This window comes from Bubalus kerabau, chromosome 14 (assembly GCF_029407905.1).
Source record: "Bubalus kerabau isolate K-KA32 ecotype Philippines breed swamp buffalo chromosome 14, PCC_UOA_SB_1v2, whole genome shotgun sequence".
NCBI classification, from domain to species: domain Eukaryota; kingdom Metazoa; phylum Chordata; class Mammalia; order Artiodactyla; family Bovidae; genus Bubalus; species Bubalus kerabau.
The window spans coordinates 5,859,246-5,879,747 of record NC_073637.1 but is presented as its reverse complement, the minus strand read 5'-3'; the positions used below and the strand labels follow the sequence as shown (position 1 = coordinate 5,879,747).

Below are 20,502 nucleotides of genomic sequence, written 5' to 3'. Positions count from 1 at the left end.
GGCCTTGAAGGTTGGTAACTGTGCATTTTGGTCTAGAGAATCAGGTTCCCAGACTCCTTCCGCAGCACCCCCGTGTCCCAGACAAAGGGATTATTTTCAACAAGGAACCTAATGTTAAAGTGCTTGCCTTTTCAGGGAAATCTCAAGGGCCGTGTTCGGTCCAACGGCTCAGACGCTTGGGGCGGGTGCACTGGGGCCGTCTCTTGGGAAACCTTGTAGGTGTGCTCTTCCTAGGGAGCAGATCCTCCATTCTGGGAAATCGCACGGGGGCCCCTACTTCCCCTTCTGAGTGGCCCAGCCAAAGCCCATTTCCATCCGAGAGCTGTGAACTTCCAGTTTTTGAAAAAGGGGAATGAGGATGGCTGATTTTTTAGAGATGGCAGAGACAGTGATGAGGGAATGAAGGTTCCCTCCATGAATCTGGAGGTCAGACTCTCCTTTATTCCTGCATGGGAAGGGCCACGTTCTATAGCCCAACTGGCCTCCAGGAGAGAAGGAGGCCTTCATTTTGGGGGTTATCCCCTCTTGAGAGTGGGGAGGAATTTCTCCATTACTCAGAAAAAGTCATCCCCTGAGACTGACAAGTTCCCAGCAGGCCAAGATGCAGCTCCTTGCCTCCAAACTCTTCCTGAGACCAACATCAACATTCCCTTCTTTATAAATCAAATGCAGTTGGAGACACACTTTAAAATACATTATATATATTCTTTAAAACGAGGAATGCCCTGTCATTGTTCATTAGGGAAAGAAACCACATCCACTTAGTCATACCCATTCTCATCGTAGCATCCCAGACTATAAATCTCACTCACGTAGGTAGACGCTGCACACATCATCCACATCATCACATAAATAAGAGAGAAACAATAAAATAGATACTCTGTGGTTGCAACAATTTTCCAGCTTCCCCTGACACTTCCAGTTACATGGAAAATTGTTGGAACTAGAGATGGCAAAATTAAGAATGTCTCTAATAAATTAATATTATTGGCTTTTGATTATTCCATTGCTAGTTTTTTGTTTTCTTGTGTTGTTAACGCATACCAGTTTAACAAAGTGCATGCTTGTTTAAAAAATTTTTGAACTGGCAAGCTACAATGATCCATGATAGCTTGCCCACCCACCCCCTAAAAAGAAGTTAATAGAATTTAGAACCTAGCAGTTAAAACATGTGATCATGACACGCCTGGGATAAAGGCTGCTTATGGAACATGCTTGATTCGGCAAGATGATAAATCAAACACCTCCTGGGTTTTGTTTTCCCCTTTTTGTTTGAAAGCAGCCAAAAGCGGACTATTAACAGAATAGTATGATGGAAAAGAAAGATGAACACCTGGTTTCCATCTCGTCACACACACACACACACAGACGCACACTGGTGTGTGCCCTCACTCGCACTCAGACCACACACATACGGCCACCCGCCGCTTGGGGAGGAGAGAGGAAGGAGTTGGGTCAGAGATGCCACTGTGGGTGGGCACTCAGTGGGGTGTGCAACTTTGGGTAGGTATCCTCTGGGCTCTGTCTCCTTGTCTGGGTCTCACACCTGTCCTGGGAAAGCCACCCCTCCCCACCCCAGATATGGGGCAGGTCGGGGAGAAATGTAAGGCATACTTTGCTGGGAAGAAGGACAAAATCCATGCTTCATGCTCAGATGCGAGTTTCAGAGGAAGACGGGCCTTCTTTTCCCTTTGGCCTGCTCTGTCTCGCTGGAAAGGTGGGGGAAGAAATGAAACCAAGAAAGGAAGGAAGGAGAGAAAGGAAAAAAAAAAAAAAAGATGACGATAATCATAAAGGATAATCATAATAAATAAGACAAGTTGGGCCCATGAGACTGAACGTCAAAGAGGACGCAAGACTCGGGCTTGTATTTCCCGCCCCAGACCTAGATGGACTTCCGCCGTCTCATCAGCCTGTGGTTGTCGGTAAAGCTGTGTAACCCGGGGGAGATGGAGCTGATGGGGGACGGAAAGAGGCTGTTTTTTAATGTGCTTGGCGAGATCTCCTCGATCTTGTAAGAGATGGAGTGGAAGTACTGCGGGGCGAGCTTGGCGCTGAAGGAGTTCTGATGTGCCGCCGAGCGGCCGCCGTACTCCTGCGGGCGGTAGCAGGTACAGGAGCATACGGACTGCAAGTCCGCCACGTCCGCCTTGTACCGGGGCCGGCCCTGCCGCGCCTCCTCGGGAATGTGGATGACCATGCTGTTGCGGTTGCCGGCCAGGGACGCCCGCTCCTCGGCGTCCCGCCGCTCGTCCTCGCTGTTCATGGTCAGGAACCTGAGGACCACCAGGTTGAGGAAGGCCCCGATGACCGTCAGCCCCACCAGGATATACATAAAGCTAAAGGCCACGTAGAGCGGCTTCTTTTGCAGGGCGCCCTTGGTCTGCAGGGCCACGTAGTCCCCGAACCCAATGGTAGTCAACGTGATGAAGCAGTAGTAGTAGGCGTGGAAGAAGCTCCACTCCTCGCACTGGGAGAAGGCGGCCGCGCCGATGCACAGTGTCCCCATGCAGGAGAAGAAGCCCACGGTCACCATGTTCTCCATGGACACCTCCGTGTTGCGCAGGCCACAGCACCTCTTGATGCGCTTCAGCAGGTAGCGCACGAACGTGTTCATCCGCTCGCCCAGGCTCTGGAACATGACCAGCGTCAGGGGGATGCCCAGCACCGCGTAGAACATGCAGAAGGCCTTGCCCGCGTCCGTGCCGGGAGCAGCGTGCCCGTAACCTGCAGGGAGGAGGTGAGAAAGGGGAGAGGCAGTGAGGCAGGGTCTCCTTAAGTCAGGGTGGAGTGCGGTGGGGTGGATGTGGGTATTGCAGTTGGGATGCAGCTGGGGTAACCTGAGGCGGGGTGGTGGGAAGAACAGGCAAGAATCAATGAAGAAATGTTCCTCCATGTTTGGAGCACTTAATTTAGGGGAGGAGGAGTTTGGGGTCATTTTACTGTTCTTAGAGTAACACGAAGGTTTTCCAAAGAAAAGCAGCATATTCACTCATACGATTTTGCAGAAAGCTGCAGACGTGGCCAGCCCAAGGGAGAAAAATGAAATACGCCCACCATGGATCATCCCTAAGAGCAAACAGTCAAAGAATGCTAACTGCGTTTTCTTGTTGTTGCTGTTGACCACCATGCTTGTATTCTTAAATAAACGCTGGGTCTAAGGCCAGGTTAGACGGACAGGTGGGTGGAAAGCCTGGGAAGTGTGGATCCTTGCACCTCCCCCACTGGGAGCAGTGGGGCCAACCCAGGGAGGTGAGGGCATCTCGGAGGGTAAGAGGGTGCACAGGCTGGAAGGGCATGATGGATCCACCTGAGTCGTTTCCGCATGTGCTGGTAAAGGGGGAGAAAGAACCCCAGTTTCCACAGCCTCAAAGGTGATGCCAGAAAGCTCAGCATGGTCTGGAGAACCCCCTGCCTCCTGCCCAGGCTCCCCGTACCCAGCTCAGGTAGCCAATCAACTAGTTAGTCTGTGTGACCAGCATCACACGCCACCTCTTTCTAACCTTGTGCTGACCCTATAAAACAGACACAATGCAGACACAACGCGTCCAACACCACTGGCAGGAAAACAGTCATTTAATAGCAGGGTAACTCGATTTCTTCAGAATTGGGATTTAAGCCCAGAGTTTTCAGCAAATGAGGCTTAAAAGCAGAGGTCTTGAATCTAGAGGTCCCTGCTGAGTGGAGCATAAACACCACAGGGGCAAAGATGTTTACCTCTTTTGTGAGAAATACCGAGCACACAAAACACCTCTTTAACAAAGGACAGAATAAATCCGTGCCACTGTGTGAATGTGGCCTTGTCAGAATCGAGGGGACCCACAATCCTGAAAGACCCCACATGTGTAGGAGCCTCTGTAACTCTTCATGCAGCTCCACAGAACACCCCTCTGTGGATTCCCTGCATGAGCTATGCAAAGCTGAGCCTGTATTCCCTCAGGTTCAACTGAGCACGGTGGTGCTGGAAAGGTGAAGTTACCTGCCAGGGTCACTCAGGTGCTCAGTGATCATGTCAGAGTCTGGGCAGGGTTGGCACAATATGGCAGGAGGAACCTAAGACTAGTTCAAGTTCTGGGACTAACTCTGCCCAGAAAAAAAAAAAAAAAAAAAACAAGATCACAGGCGGTATGTGGAAGACGAACTTGGAGGATAAACATGGCCTTCCAACATCTCCAATCCCACCCCACCAAGAAGGGTTCCCCTGGTGCTCCCCTGAGCCACATGCTCATGGTCACTTAACCGGGTGTATTACCATGGGCTGCAGACCACCTTCCCAGCCTGGGTGTCCTCACCTGTTACACAGGATAATAACTTTGAGGTAGGTTGTTGTGCAGATGTGCTGAGATCAAAGAGCAGGGTCTGGGACTCAGTAGGGACCTGCCCCCTCCCACTGCCTCCTCCAGGAAGCCTGCCCTGACTGCTCTAGCCCACATCTCTCCACCAGGGATTCATCACTTATGTTCAGACTGCCTGCCTCTCCTCTGCCATGAACTTGCGCCACGTTCTGCCTGACTGGGAGTCACACTTTCACTGCAGAGTTGACATCACAAGTTTGTACCTTCTCTGGCCCTCAGTCCCATTGAGGCAGCACAGAGCTCCGACCCCCTCAGAAACCCCATGGCCTTTATGAAAGAGGAGAGATGGCAGAACAACATTGGAGTTGGACCAGAAAGGACAGATGAGGAATAGCAAGAAGAAAATAACAGGCATATGAATAGAAATTATCTAATCTGAAGAGACGAATAAGTCAGTCAGAAAAACAAATCATATATTAACGCATATATTGATGCTTTTGAACTGCAGTGCTGGAGAAGAGTCTTGAGAGGCCCTTGGACAGCAAGGAGATCAAACTCAATTTTAAAGGAAATAAATCCTGAATATTCACCAGAAGGCCTGATGCTAAAGCTCCAATACATTGACCACCTGACGCGAAGAGTCAACTCATTAGAAAAGACCCTGATGCTGGGAAAGATGGAAGGCAGGAGGAGAAGGGGATGACAGAGGATGAGATGGTTGGATGGCATCACCGACTCAATGGACATGAGTTTGAGCAAGCTCTGGGAGTTGGTGATGGACAGGGAAGCCTGGTGTGCTGCAGTCCATGAGGTTGCAAAGAGTTGGACACGACTGAGCGGCTGAACAACAATAAAGCATACATGTGGAATCTAGAAAATGGTACAGATGAACCTGTGTCCAGGACAGGAATAGAAACAGACACAGAGAATGGACATGCGGACACAGGTGCAAGGGGAGGGTGGTGGGGGAGGGCGGGCTGGGCTGGGGGATGTGTAAGGTGCTTGGTGGGAACCTATCGTTTAGCACAGGAAGCCCAGCCCAGTGCTCTGTGGTGGCCTGTGGGGGTGGGTGGGAAGGAGGGAGGTCCAAATATACACGCATAGATGATTCACTTTATTGCACTGTTAGCAGAAGCTAACACAGCATTGTACAGCAAAGTATTCCAATTAAAAAAATTTAATAAAAAATGGGATTATTTCCTCACTTTCTCTTTCTGATCTTTCATTGTTCAGTTCAGTTCAGTTTAGTCGCTCAGTCGTGTCCGACTCTTCGCGACCCCATGAATCGCAGAACACCAGGCCTCCCTGTCCATCACCAACTCCCGGAGTTCAGACTCACGTCCATCGAGTCAGTGATGCCATCCAGCCATCTCATCCTCTGTCGTCCCCTTCTCCTCCTGCCCCCAATCCCTCCCAGCATCAGGGTCTTTTCCAGTGAGTCAACTCTTCACATGAGGTGGCCAAAGTACTGGGGTTTCACCTTCAGCATCATTCCCTCCAAAGAAATCCCAGGGCTGATCTCCTTCAGAATGGACTGGTTGGATCTCCTTGCAGTCCAAGGGACTCTCAAGAGTCTTCTCCAACACCACAGTTCAAAAGCATCAATTCTTCGGTGCTCAGCCTTCTTCACAGTCCAACTCTCACATACATACATGACCACAGGATATAAAAATACAGCAGGTTTCTGTATATTAACTACAATTTCTTCTTGGGAAGGAGAGGCCATCTTCCCTCACTCGTGGCATATGTGCATTTTGTATGCTTTCCGCTGCGTCTCTCGTACCGTAATCTGTAGATGGTGTGTATGCTATTGAGAGCTTCCCTGGTGGCTCCGTGGTAAAGAATCTGCCTGCCAATGTAGGGGATGTGGGTTCAATCCCTGGGTCAGGAAGATCCCCTGAAGGAGGAAAGGGCAACCCACTTCAGGATTCTTGCCTGGGAAATCCCATGGACAGAGGAGCCTGGTGGGCTACAGTCCATGGTGTCGCAAAGAGTTGGACGCGACTCAGGAACTACACAACACTGTTGAGCTACGAGAACGTGCGGTCCCTGCAGTGTGGGCATACATGTGGTACACAGATCCTGTGTCCTGACTGCTCACTCCATGCACACCCACATCCTACGCCACATGTGTGTGCTGTGGGTGTACAGGAGATGCTCTGCATGTTAGTCTAACATGTAGATGGTATGTGGCTTTCACCTCTATGCTTCACATCCACATCCAGTTACTCTACCTAACACATCCACCTTTCACAAAGTTCCAAGCATATGCCACGTGTATTTATATAAAGCGTCCACAGACACTGAATGAATATTCTAGATGTAGGCTTCATATGCGTCCTGTTTGCATGCGGCACCCATCACACTGCATCAGAAGCAGATACGGGAAGCGGATCCAGCGGAGCGTCCACATGGATCAGCCAAGGGCTTTGCTCGTCCCAGGCCACCACACCTTCTTCCTTCCTCGCACTCCCGCGCTATAAATAGCCCATTAATTAACTGTTCAAGTTGAGAGTGCCACCTCCCGCAGTCACGGAGAGCTGTCAGTCCACACACCGTGGATGTAGCTGCCGGCGCCTGTAGAGAGTCATTCCAGGGCGTGAACCTGCTGCAGAGGTCGACTACCAAGGTCCTCCTCTCCTTCCCTTCCTCAGACCTCCTGCTGGGGCTGTCCCATGGATGAACTCAGCTGGACACCAGAGGGCCAAGAAGCCCTAGAGGTGGCTCAGCAGACTTAGCCTCCCCAGTGGGGAGCGGGGTGCAGATGGGTGCATTTCGCTGGGGACACTGAAGATGCCCAGCACAGCTCCCTTCTTCCTGGAGGCTCTGCAAGACGGCAGCCGCAGTGGGAACGGTCCTGCGCCCTGGGCCACTGGGGCCCTTGGAGATTTGTTCACCTGGAAGACCCTAAGCTTAGGGGTATTCTGGGCCCACATGCTCGTGTACCTGTCTTGCTAAGGGATGTCTTTGCTGTAACAGACCAGTGAGATATACCACAGGCCATCAAAATGATGGCATTCTTTCTTTCCGCAGGGTGGTGGGCTACAGAAGTGACACCCCCAGGGACGAGATACACAGGCATACTGCTGGCCGGGCCCCGAGAAGGGCCACTGCTTCACTCATCACAGGAAGGGCTGGGGGCCGGGCACCTGGTTTTGACCCAGCAAGTACTATGCTGGTTTCCTTCCAGTAAATAGATCCCATCCAGAACCACTAGCTAATTTACCACCTTATTAAGTTGCCAACCGTCTCTTGTTTTCCAGCATCCATCTGGTTTTATATCAGCCGCACAGGTGAGCTGTATGGAGATGTCATGGGACTCCCACCCCTGCGTTTTGTATAAATATAAACCTACTTGTTTATCAAGATGTGCTTTGTTCTTTCCTGAAGACCTCAGTTTCCATCTGGTGTCATTTCCCACCAGGCAGAAGCACCTCCTTTAGAAATCACACTGCTCTTCAGAGCGGCTGGAAACAAGTTTTGATTCTGAGAGTGGATTTTGTCTTCATTCTCAAAAGATATTTTCCCTGGATAGACAGTTACGGGTTATGGTATTTAAAAGGCTTTTTAAAGATGTTGCTCCACTGTTTCTTGGCCTCTGGTGTTTATGATTAAGAAGTAAGTGCTGTTCAAACAGCTGTCTCACTGCATGTGATGCACTGTTTCTCTCTGACGCTTTCAGGAGTTTCTCTCTGGTTTTTGGCAGCTCGATCCTGATGTTTTCTTTGTATTTATCTTGCTTGAAGTTTACCAAGTTTCTTGAATCTGTAAATTTGTGTCTTTCACCAGATTCGGTGAGTTTTGGCCATTATTTCTTCCGTTTCTTTTGAGTTATTCTCTTTCTTCTGGGACGCCTGGTTACAGTGCCCTACAGGTCTCTGAGGCCTTTCACTATGGAGTGAATAGACACGGCAATCTCGAGAAAGAAAAATGGACTAGGAGGGATCAGGCTCCCTGACCTCAGACTGTATGACAAGGCTACAGAAATCAAAATAGTACGGCACTGGTACCAAAACAGGCCTATAGCTCAACGCAACAGGATAGAAAACCCAAAAGGAGAACAAGCTGCAAATACTCGATGCCATCACAAAACCTATGTGACAACTCAAACCCTAAAAGACTTTTTTTCCCCTAATCTGTGAGTGAATGAAGGCAGCCTGGCCTCCTTGGGCAGAGCTGGATTCAAGCATCTACTCATATGTTATCCAGACTCACCCAGAGCCTTGACTATGCACACTACCTGTGCTTGGTACAGGGGGCCCACAGGGGCTTTTCGTCCTCCCCTGATATCTTAAGGCTGCCAGCCAGCCCACAGCCAGAACTCCCTTAGGTGTAGGGCATGGATATCGCAATGCCACCGAGGACTCCCAGGCTGGTGCGTGTTCTCCTCCGTCACCTTCCATCCCATCTGCGAGACCCAACCCCACGAGCTCAGAGCCACACCTCTGTCCAGCTTTGCTCTCTAAGACTCTAGGCTCCCCCATGCCCCCATGCTCCCTCTAGAGCCTCTAAGCTCTAGGCTTCCCCGAGCACTGGGAGCCACTTTCTCCTCCACCAACATAACCTCAGGAATCCCACCTAGGGCCATACTGTTCATCCTTCCATCATCCTTTCATACAGTTCATCCTTCCATACAGTTCATCCTTTCATCAAAGAGACTTCTAAAATTGATCCATACGGGGTTCAGGAGGTGTGCATGGGGCCCAGGAGAGACTCTGAAACCCCAGCCCCAGGCAGAAGCCTCTGGGCTCCTGCTCTGTGACCTCAGGAAGACGCACTCACGTCACCGGACGGATGTGGGAAATGCAGCTGGCAGGAGACAGTGAGACCAGGTCACAGCCCCTCCACAGGAGACAGGGTCATCCCTCCGCAGCCCTGAAGGAGCCCAGCAGTGACCAGCATGACTATCACCCAGACCTCCCCAGCCTGGGGAACGTGAAGGCCACAGGCCGCTGGGTACGAAGCTCCCTGCATGCAGGGGACACAGCGGCTCTCACTGTCCCTCAGCACTCAGCCCTGCAGCCCCCTTGCTGCTGACTCTCCACAGATGCAGAGCCTGAGACTCAGACGTGCTCATGGTCCTGAGGGGCCAGGCTCCTGGGTGTGAGGACAGCTGTGGGGAACAATGACAGCCTGTAAAGCCCCCCACTGTGCACACACAGCAGCTCTGACCCCAGCACCGTCCTCCCTGAGCTCCAGGATGCCAGCTTAGGATCTAAGCACAGGGAGTCACTCTGGAGGCCATCTCAGGTGATGCCCCATCCCGGCTCACTTGCCAGCCAGCCCCTGCTGGGTCCTCGCCTTGCAGCTCCCAGCCCATTGTCGCCGACCAGGAGGCAGGTGAGTGGAATGGGGTCAGGGGGAGGACCACCCCAGAGGTGCTCCCAGGTCCCAGCCCAAAGCTAGAGCGGATGGGGACACAGACTCTGAATCAAATTCAGGCACCTCGGGGCCATGACAGGAGGTGGAGCCCTTGCCAGAGTGACCCCAGGGCTAAGACCCAGCTTAGCTCACCGGAGCGGTGGGGCGGGTGCAGAGGGCCCAGGGAGGGTGTGAGAGGGGCCTCAGGTCAACGCTGGCCAGCGTCCTCTCCACGAGGCCCTGCATGGGTTGTGGGAGGATCTGATCCAGGCCCTGTGTGGGTTGCGGGAGGATCTGATGAACACAAGACACAAAACTGAGAGGCTGAGCACAGCATCAGACTCTCAGCATCATCAGCTTTGACTGGTGGAAAGATCTACCCCAGGGCCCATGCTGGATGTGATAGAAGCATGGAGAAGGCTCCCTGCTCAGACTGGGGCATCAGCGCAGGGTCACTGCTGGATGAGTAGGAGCCCACCAAGAGGAAAGGTGTGTGGAGTTCTCCCAGGCTGCAGTCTCTGCTGGAATTCAGATGTTACTCAGTGCTTCCTGTCTTGTTCTGCTCCCACAAATCAGGGCCTCCCCCTGGACCCAGGGTCCTGTGGCAGAGCTCAGGACCTGGCCAAAGGGCAGAGGCAACGGGCATCCACTTGAGGCCCAAGGATCCTGGCCTCCCCTGCAGGAGCACTGAGGGCATAGCAAGTGGATGTGGGGGCTGATGGAGGTTCAGGAGAACAGAAGACCCTTGAGCTCAGCTTCACAGCCCAGCCCGTGCACCTCGCCCCAGGAGAGTGCCCAGAGGCTGAGCCCAGGGATGGGGGTGGAGTGTGCAAGAGCTGCAGGGCTATGCGTTAAGAGGAACGTGGGGATTCAGCCTGGAAAAGAACCTGCAGAGCCCAGCTCCACACCTGCCCGGGCTTCCTGACCTACACATCCAGAGAGGAGATGGAACTGTTCAGACAACAAGCCCCACCTTGAAGAGCTATCTGGACTCCTGAGCATCCAAGAAAGACATCTCCATTTCCCTGTCTGTGAAATGGGGCCAAGGACAGAAAGCAGAGAGGGACGGAGAGGCAGTGGGAACTGACCGCTCACCAGGGCATCAGATCCCTGCTATGGACTGAACGTTCCTCCAGTCCCGCAGGGAGATGACATTCAGGATGGGGCCTCTGGGATGAGGTTTACATGAAGTCATGAATGCGGGCCCCTCTGATGGGACTGGTCCCCTTAAAGGAGACGAAGGAGCCAGCGCTCCTCTGTCTCGTGGTCACGTGAGGACTTGGCGAGAAGGTGGTTGTCAGCAGGCAAGATGAGAGCCCGCCCACCCAACCAGGCGCTGAACCTGCTGTCACCTGGATCTCGGACTTCCCGTGTCCAGAACTCTGAGACGTGTTTGCTGTTTGAGCCCCACAGTCTGGCATTCCGTTCCTGCAGCACAAGTGGACTGATGCCCCCAGAACTGAGGCCAGGCTCGCGGCCCCTCTCCATGCCGCCACCCAGACCTGCGCTCTGCGGCCTTTGGGCCAGGGCACCCGGAGCTGAGCTCCCGCACAGGACGACACGCCAATCCGGGTGCGCCTCCCACACGTGGGCACCCGCGTCGGGCCCTCAGCCAGCCACGCCGGGACACGACAGGCTGCCCCATGGCCTGCCCACACTGCCAGCCTTCTCAGCTGCTTCCTTCTGTGTCTCCTCCAGTCCCCAAGCCCGGGCTGGGGGGCTGGGGGCTCCCGGGGCAGGACCACCACCTGGACCACACGTCTAACACCCTCGGAACACCGCCCCGCTGCAGCCACCATGGGGCTGGGCCTCTGGGTGGGGATGGAGTTGTCCACCGCCCTTCTCCTCCTTCCGCTGCCCTCCTCTCTTCCACTGCCTTCTCACCAGACTGTGGCTCCCAGGTGGGCAGAAGCCCACTCCTGGTCCGCCCCGGCGCATCCCAGGGCCTGGCATGGGGCAGTCACTCAGAATTTAGAAGGCAGCATCCCTGTGCACGTGACCTCCATCTTCCAGGCCTGCCTTGAGGCCCTGGCCCATCCCCGAGCCAGCACGGCTGGGGGCAGCTCTGCCCGAGAACTGCATCATCCAGCCTGATTTTCACGGCCCCTTTAATATACTTATTGGGTCTCTTTGATCTGTCCTGGGAGAGGTTTAGCAGAGAAGAGGCCTGCATCTCAGGGCTGCAGCGGGCTAACAAATAAAACAAATGAATAGGCTGTCCCCGCAAGGAAGCCAGGTGGGCAAAGAGGGTAATGAAACCAATGGTTCCTATTGGGTTGGGGGTGCCCAAAGAGCCCACTGAGGCGACAAGGCAGCACTCCCAAAAAAGCGCCCTGTGCCCCCCACCCCCGATTTCTTGCTAGATTCCCCAGGAGTGTGGCAGCCGCCAGGTTTGAGAAGTTCCCGGGCCCAGCTCCTGCTCTGGGCAGTGTTTCCCTAAGACACCGTGAGCATCCAGCAGGCTGTCCTCACTGAGAAAAGTATAAGGCAATGGGGCAACGGGGGTCGCAGACCAGCCTCACTCCTGACACTTCAGGGCTGCCGGTGGCTCCCCCGAAATCTAAGCCCATCAACAGCTGGCCGTAAATGATCTCTCCGGACTTTTGCAGCCCTTCACCATGTGCGAAGCTTCCCCCACTGTGGGGTGCCCCTCCGTGAAGCCTGCCGGGATCCCTTGGTCAGAAACAACCAACCTTGCTCTGAATTCCCCTCCAGGACACTGTGGGGGGGCGGTGAGGGGTGGGGACAAGACTGGCCCCCGGGGATCAGGACAGGCTGGGTTAGACTCTGCCCTTCAGGGACCATGGGTGATCGATCACCTCCCTGCCCAGGCCACCTCGTTCTCCTTGGTCAAGTTCACTGTGACCCCAAGCTTCCGGGGTGCTCTGCCACTCCGAGCGGGGGCGGCCATCAAGGCCAGGTGCCAGGTGAAAGTGATCCACCCATCGCACAGCCCAGGGAAGGAGGAGGCCACCCAGGCATTTGGACATCAGGAAATTTGCTGCTGGAAGACAATGAAATATTTATAAAGGACACGCAAGGATTCTGTGCCTGTAGGAATTAAAATAGGCACAAATTCTATTAAAGAATGACTCAGGGTGGCTTTGAAGAGGGATGGGCTGGGGAAGGGAGCTGCCCTTGGCCCCCCATGCTTTCTGGCAGCCCCCCACTTCAGCTGCAACCAGCATCCCACTCATCCATCCTCCCGGCACCGGCCTCACTCCAGCCCCCGTATGGGCTCCCCAGGATTCCTGAGCCTCAGGTGTCTGCAGACACCAAAAAGGAGAATGAATCACAGGCCCTGTGGGGAGTGGAGTGGGGTGAGAGTGGGCAGGAAGGGTCCTCCTGGGGTTCCTGAATAGAGATCAGGAAGGCCCGAGGACCACATCCGGCTCCATCTCTTGTTTCACCAGCCACGACACTGGGAAAGCCACTCGGATGCTAAGCCTTGACTTTCTCCTCTGTAGAGGGGAGTGAGGGTCACCCCCACAGCACTCCACAGCCTACAAAGCTTTTCTGAATTCATTCTCTCGTCCGGAAGGGCCAGCTCTGTGACAGTTCCAAGTCAAGGCACCCTTCTCACGATATAATGGAACCCGAATATCCCCTGGGTCCCACCACGGGGCTTGGGCCAAGGTGCAGGACCCCCATTCAGCCCAAAAGGGGATGACGTTCCTTGTGGGCTCTGCTTGGGTCCACTGGCCAAGCCCTGAACCAATGAGCCTTTTGTTCTTTTCTGCCAGAAAGGAGCCAGAGTGTGATGTCCGGAGCCCCAGAAGTCATTTCACCACCATGAGGATGTGCCCAGCCACAGAGGAGACTGTCCTGAGAAACGGAGCTTTCATTCCACCCTCAGTCTCCAGTCAGCTCTTCTCAGGCCCTCCCATCTGTGTTCCAATAATCTGGTTTCAGCGAGTGTCTTGATTGCAATGGATTAACACTCAACATGTCCTGGACCTCAGCATGACTAGAAATAATTCACAGGCCCCTGCACCTCACACGGTTTCTCTTACAGGCCACCAGGTCTGTTGGAGGGGAGGCCAAACCAGGCCTGTGGGTGGCCAGCGGCCAGCTTGGAGACCCGAGTCCCCAGAAAGAGCAGCTGTTCCCCCAAGCCCCGGGACCAGGGCTGCAGGCCAGGGCGACCAGTTTTTAAAGAGAAGCTGGAAATACTGGATATTGAAGATATGGAATCTAATTAGCATCTAATGAAACATTTTAAAACGCGGCCCAGGCCAAACAAAATAAGACAAAACCGACCATCTGTTTGTCTAACGCAGGAGTCACGAGGCTCCAGAGCCGGAGGAAGGGAGGAGAGAAGAGAATGGACTTGAGAGGGCAGGCGGGGACAGGAGAGGGGTGTGAGGGGCCAGCCAGGCCGTGGCCCCCACCGCCGAGCCCTGGCTCACGGCGCCCACCCACCCCGTCCACCTTGCCCCATCACAGCAAGGCTCCTGCTGCAGGAGTCACCCGCTGGCCCCATTTCACAGATGCACAAATCAAGGCCATGGACGGGCCTCCCCCAGGTGGGCAGAGGTCAGCCCCACCCCGCACAAAGCACCAAGCAGAACCACAGCCCGGCAAGCGTGGCCATCCTGGGCAGACGGAGGCCCCTTCCTACCATCCCCATGGGGCTCGGTCCACAAAACCTCGACTGCAACTCACAGATGAGAACCGGAGGCTCCCCATCCAGGCCGGGGACGCCACGGCTTGAGCCCTGGCCGCGGACGCCACGGCCTGAGCCCTAGCCCCTCTGGGAGGCGCCTGGAGCCACCTTGCTCAGTCACCGGTTTGCACTATGATCTCTGGAGGAAAAGCAGGTTTGGTGTTTTATTTAATGACAGAGCAATTCCCTCATAGGCTTTTTATTATTATTATTATTCATTTCCCAAAACATTCCCTTTGGGTTTCACTTCATTGTTTGTTCTTAAGAGGGAAAGGAGACCTAAAACTATTTTTAAAAATATGCAAGCTCACAAGCCACAGGTCTCTAATGACAGCTCATAGTCATTAGAGGGAGGACCCACCCTCGCCCCGCCCCGGGGACAGCCTGATGAGTCCCTTCCTGGGAGGGCTGGGACTGATGGGTGGGGGGTGCCAGCTGAGAGCAGAGCCCACCCGGCCTCAGGGACCTTCCTGCTCGTACCAACCTGGTGCCCGCTCCCCCTGCTTGTGCTGGATGGACATTTCACCTTTCGCTGAGCCTGTGTTATCACTCAGGAGTGCCTGGCAGATGGGATGGGGGGCTCCTGGAAACCCTGGTCCAGACTCCCGCTGGGCTTTCCCACCCCACCCCAGCCCAGGGCTGCATCTCCCTGGGCCCTGCTCCCTCCATGTTATGAGAATCCAGTGGGACCCAAAGACGCGTTATTATTCCCATCTTACAGATGAGGAAACTGAGCCTGGGCAGCCCCATGTGCTTCTCCTTTAGTGCCACGAAGACTCGGGAGGCTGCCTTCGGGAGACCCTCAGATGGGGCCTAGATGCATCCTGGCTGGGGGCAGGGGCCTGGCACGTGCTGGAAATGACCCACGACGGACAGTGGTGACCACCCAGACATCTGCGGGGAAGTAAAAGGCGAGACTTTACAGTTTGCCTAAGAATGTTCTCTAAGAGCAGAAAAAAGTAACCAAAAAAGTACTCCCTTTAGAGACTATTTTTAGCAACTCTGCTCCTAGGTGTATAGCCAAAAGCATTTAAAATAGGTATTCAAATACTCCATGCACGTTCACAGAGCACCATTCACAGCAGCCGAAAGGTGGAAACAGCCCAGATGTCCATCAACGAATAATGGGCTAGCAAAATGTGGTCTCTCCCTACAATGGGATATTATTCAGCCTTAAAAACAGGAACGGAAGCAACCTAAGTGCCCACTGGTTGATGAATACATAAAGAAAATGTGGTGTGGAACCTAATTGAACTTAAAGGCTTTTGCACAGCAAAGGAAACCATAAACTAAACAAAAAGACAACCTACAGAATGGGAGAAAACATTTGTAAATGATGCAGTCAACAAAGGAATTAATTTCCAAAATACACAAACAGCTCATACAGCTCAATATCCAAAAAAAAACCATTCAAAAAATGGGCAGATCTAAATAAACATTTCTCCAAAGAAGACATACAGATGATCAACAGGCACATGAAAAGATGCTCAACACCACTAATTATTAGAGAAATGCAAATCAAAACTGCAATGAGGTATCCACTTTACACCAGCCAGAATGGCCATCATCAAAAAAGTCTAAAGATAATAAACACTGGAGAGGGTGTGGAGAAAAGGAAACCCTCCCACACTGCTAGTGGGAATGCAAATTGGTGCAGGCACTATGGAGAGAAGGATGGAAGTTCCTTAGAAAACTAAAAATAGATCTACCGTGTGATCCAGCAAGCCCACTCCTGGGCATATATCTGGACAAAACTTAATTCAAAAAGAAACATGTACCCCAGTTCATAGCAGTACTGTTCATATAACCTCAATCACTTTGCTGTACACCTGAGACAAACACAACATTCCAAATCAACTGCTTCAATAAAATATTTTAAAATAAATGTTAAAAAAAAAAAACCAGTAAATGCACAAAACAAACACGCAGATACAGAGAACCAAGGCAGTGGTAACCAGAAGGGAGGAGGGGAAACGGGTAAAGGGGGCCAACAGTGTGCGCACAGACGGAAACCAAACTTTTGGAGTGAGCATGCCTTGCTTTGTACAGAAGCAGATATTCAACACTGCACAAGAAACATACAATGTCATAAACCAATAACAATAATTAAATAAAAAGAAAACGTGGTGTTTGGGATATTACTCAGCTCTAAAAGAGAAGAGAACACATTATTTTTAAAGCAGGCTCTTCCCAGCTTCCAGGGTCCCGGCTCTGACCTGAACAGGACAGATATCAGGAGCAGGACCGGGTCAAGGCATACCCCACTCCCAGCCCCCAGCCCCTCAAATATCTCAGGCTTGGACCCACAGAGGCATGGAACCCCGCTGTTGGAGGAGGCTAGAGGCCCTCCATCTGCCAGGTAGGTTTGCTTCTGAAGAGGATCACAGATGGTGTAGCCAGGAAAGAGTTCAAGGGGCTGATATGCGGGTTAAAGCCCACAACCCTCGGTATTTTCAGGCCCACTTGCTAAGGAGCCTCCGCGGGCCGCCAGAGTCAGAGACCAAAAATGCAAGCGCGCCCTCTGGCGGGCACGCGGACGACTGCAAATGGCGCGCGGCCACCAGCCCGCGGTTCCCCTGGGACTGCATCCAGAATCAGGATGCCCGGGGGAAAAGCCATTCATCTTTTTCTCAGAGGCCATGTGTCATGTGGTGAGCTTCTCTGAAGTTACCACCAACCAGTAATAGCAGTAATAATAACTGATGATGGTGGCGGCCACAACCACAGTTTACTGAGGACACACACCGGGCCAGGGAGGAGTCACCTTCCTTAACTCATTCACTCTGCAGGAGAGGGAGCACCCTGAAGGAGGGGGAGCACCCTGAAGGACAGGGAGCACTCTGCAGGACAGGGAGCACCCTGCAGGAGAGGGAGCACCCTTCGCACAGTGAGTGGTGTTATCTCCCAGCCATGGATGAGGAGCCCCAGAACTGGGCGGAGCTGGATCCTCCATTTCTCCCATTCCACTCTCCTTCCCTCACCACCCACAGTCCATAACCGCCTCTGAAAAAAAAAAAGAAAAGAAAAACTGCAAGGAAATATGGGGAAACAAACCTAAATATAAAAATCAGGTTCACAAGAAAAATTATATAAAATTGGGCTGACTTTTGAAAAGTCTATGGCAGAATAAGAAAATTGTAAGTCAGCTTTCATACCCAAGAATACTGTCTCATTCAGTAATAACTGATACTTGGGTATTTTTTTTTAAGTGAAGCGAAATATTCAAACTCGCGCTTGTTTCTGTTAGAAGTGGGGACTCTTCGTTCAGGGCCTGGAGTAGAGGAGAGGGAGGGAGCAGGTGGAATTCATGGAGGAAAGATCCTTCAGGCAAAACAGAGGCTTGGATATCAAGGTACTCAGGAACTCTGAGTGCTGGGACCCCAGCTCCTCCAGCACCCGCCTCCAGCCCCACCCAGGTGCCCCAGCGTCCTGGCTCCCTGCAGACACAGCCTGCGCCTCCCTCCGGGAAGCTCTTACCCCCCTTTTAGGACCCAGCTCAACGGCCACCTCCTCCAGTAGGCCCTCTTCTCCCTCACTGCGAATCCCAAAGGAGCTCTGGGCACACAGGGACCTACGGGACACGGACTCAGGTGGCCTGTGGTCAAGCCAGGCGCCCCCCCTCCCTGAAAGGAGCATGATCCACGCCAGTGGGGGGATAGGGCCGGGAAAGCAAAGACACTGGGGCTTTCACGGCTGAAAATAGTCATCTCTGCCTTTCGGACGCCTGAAGAGCTGAGTGAAGGTAAATGCTCGGCTTCCCAAACTGCCCGTGTTCACGCAGCTGGACGTGCTGGGGTCTTGTTCCAGGGCCAACCCTGAGGCAGGAGGCTGGACCTGGGACTCTGGGTTCCCCTCCAGCTCTGCAGATTCCTCCTCTCCCACTGAGTAGGGGTCACAGGGTTCTGTGAGAGCTGGCGGGGCCAGTGCTCGGCCTCAGAGGTCACCACCTGACCTCACCCAAGCACATGGTGGTGGTGAGACCGGAGCTCATCTCCGTGCACACACGTCGGCAGCCACCCATGTCTCGCAGACTGAGAGCTGCTCACTTCCTTAAGAAGCATCAGAAGCAGGCGGGCTCTAGTCCCAGGTGCTGGTGCCCACTTGGGTGTGGGCCCTCCCCTGCCCCAAGCACAGCTGGCCACAGCGCCCCTCAGGACTTGGGGCCAGCGGGGCTCCAGGCCTGGCCCCTGAGGGCCTGTCATGCAACTCTCATCCGCTCCCTTCCTCCTCCCCGCTCTGCCCCGACAGGAAGAGGACTCAGGACCTCAGGGAGGACGGGGCCTCCAGGTGCTGGGAGCCGGGTTCCTGAGTGACCGTGCTCAGCAGAGGCCCCGCTGACCCATGGTGACTGTGACCCGAGCAGCAGAGGGACTCATGGTGCAGGAGACCAGGGGTGTTGAGGGAGGAGCGCCTGCTATGCCCCCAGCTCAGAGATGCTATCTGCCAGCACGGAGGCCACACGCAGAGACCAGACACGCGCAGACCATCACTGCCGACCTTGCGGCCCAACAGGAGCCCACGGAGCCCCCGACTCAGGTGCAGAACATCTGCCGGGGCGGCCAGGCGGGGACGGTCATGTCCATTTCACAGGAGGGAAGACTTGGGCTCAGGGCCATGACTGGCTGTGTGACCTTGGGGACATTCCCTTAGCAGTGGGGCAAGGCCTGGGACGTGGCAGTGAAACCCGAGTGCAGACTGCTGTATGATGCTGACGCTCCCATGCACGTGTGTGCAAATACACACACATGCATGCATACATGGGTGTATATAGATACATTTGCACACGCAGATACGCGCACGCACACACACACACCATATACATGCATGCACACACATACACAGACATACACACAGAGGCACACACAGATACATACACATGCAGACACACCACATGCACTCATGCACACACATATGCAGACACGCACTACATACACACACGTGTGCACACACAGGCATACACAGATACATCTGCATATACACATAGGCACATTCAGATCACACACACACACACACCTCTGGGGCCCGAGGCACTCTGGAGAGTAATGGAAAAGAAGCAAGATGAAGCCGAGGAACCCGAGAAGCCCACTCACTCCTTCCCCAATTATGAACAGTGAATGTGCATCAAATGTGCGCACTTAAAAACACCGCGGGGCAAGGCTCGGAACACTGCCTCCTCTGTCCTTGGTCCCCTTGCTGGAAATCCTGAGTAACAAGAGCAACGGCCTCACGGAGTGTGGAGGATTAAAGGGTTTCAGCCAAGTCACTGGCCCAAGGACACGCACTGGCATGCGGGCAACCTCAGCTGCCACACAGACACCCATGTCAACCTCCTTCTCAAGAGGCTGCAGCTGGCACCTGCGGGAAGACATGCACAGGCACGCATGCACACACACACACACACACACACACAGGCATACACACAGACACAGAGATACACACACACACACAGACATACACACAGACACAGAGAAACACACAGACACAGAGATACACACAGACACACACACACACAGAGACACACACACAGACACAGAGATACACACAGACACACACACACACAGACATACCCATAGACACAGACACACACAGAGACACACAGACCACAGCACTTCCAGACCCTCGCTTACGTAACGGCAACCAAAGGGGTCTCCAGGCGGAGTGGAAAAACCCCAGCCTGGAACCACACCAGCCCGGCCTGCCTGTCCGTCGGTGTGACTCCGGGATCACACGCCAGTGCCTCGCACCTGCGTCTGTCCTGACGCCAGGGAGAACCCCGCCTCCCACGAGGCTGGCTGCGAGCATTAGAGAAGGTGACAGACACGGAACACCAGGCAGCACCCTCCCTAAGGTCAGGGGCCTCTCCCTGGGCCCTTCTGCTCTTTGACTTTTGCCTTGTGGCTTCCCAGACCCCCTGCACACATTGTATTAATAAATGAGCTTGTCCCAGGCGCACACGAGTCTCCTTTCTGCTACTTCATGCCCCAGGGACTTTGCACATGCTGTTCCGTCAGCCATGGATGCCTGCATGCTCTACGGCTTCACCTGGTTCATCCCTGGCCCCTCAGGCTGGGATGGCTCAAGGGCTCAGCTGAAGGACCCAGTGAGGAGGCAAGGGGCCCCGTCTCATGGATCCCCCAGGCTGATGGCCTCAACTGACCGGTAAGTGCCTGTCCCGAGGGA

At 53.7% G+C, this 20,502-nt stretch overlaps 1 protein-coding gene across 1 annotated transcript in view; it reads right to left on the bottom strand.

The window, feature by feature from the left end:
- Positions 1-472: 472 nt before the first annotated feature.
- The window catches only part of KCNK9 (potassium two pore domain channel subfamily K member 9), a 97,891-nt gene continuing 77,861 nt past the window's right edge, over positions 473-20,502 (bottom strand). Inside the window, exon 2 of the mRNA XM_055546824.1 lies at positions 473-2,727. Coding sequence (XP_055402799.1) covers positions 1,886-2,727 — 842 coding nt within the window. The 3' untranslated portion in view covers positions 473-1,885. The remainder of the gene's footprint in view (positions 2,728-20,502) is intronic.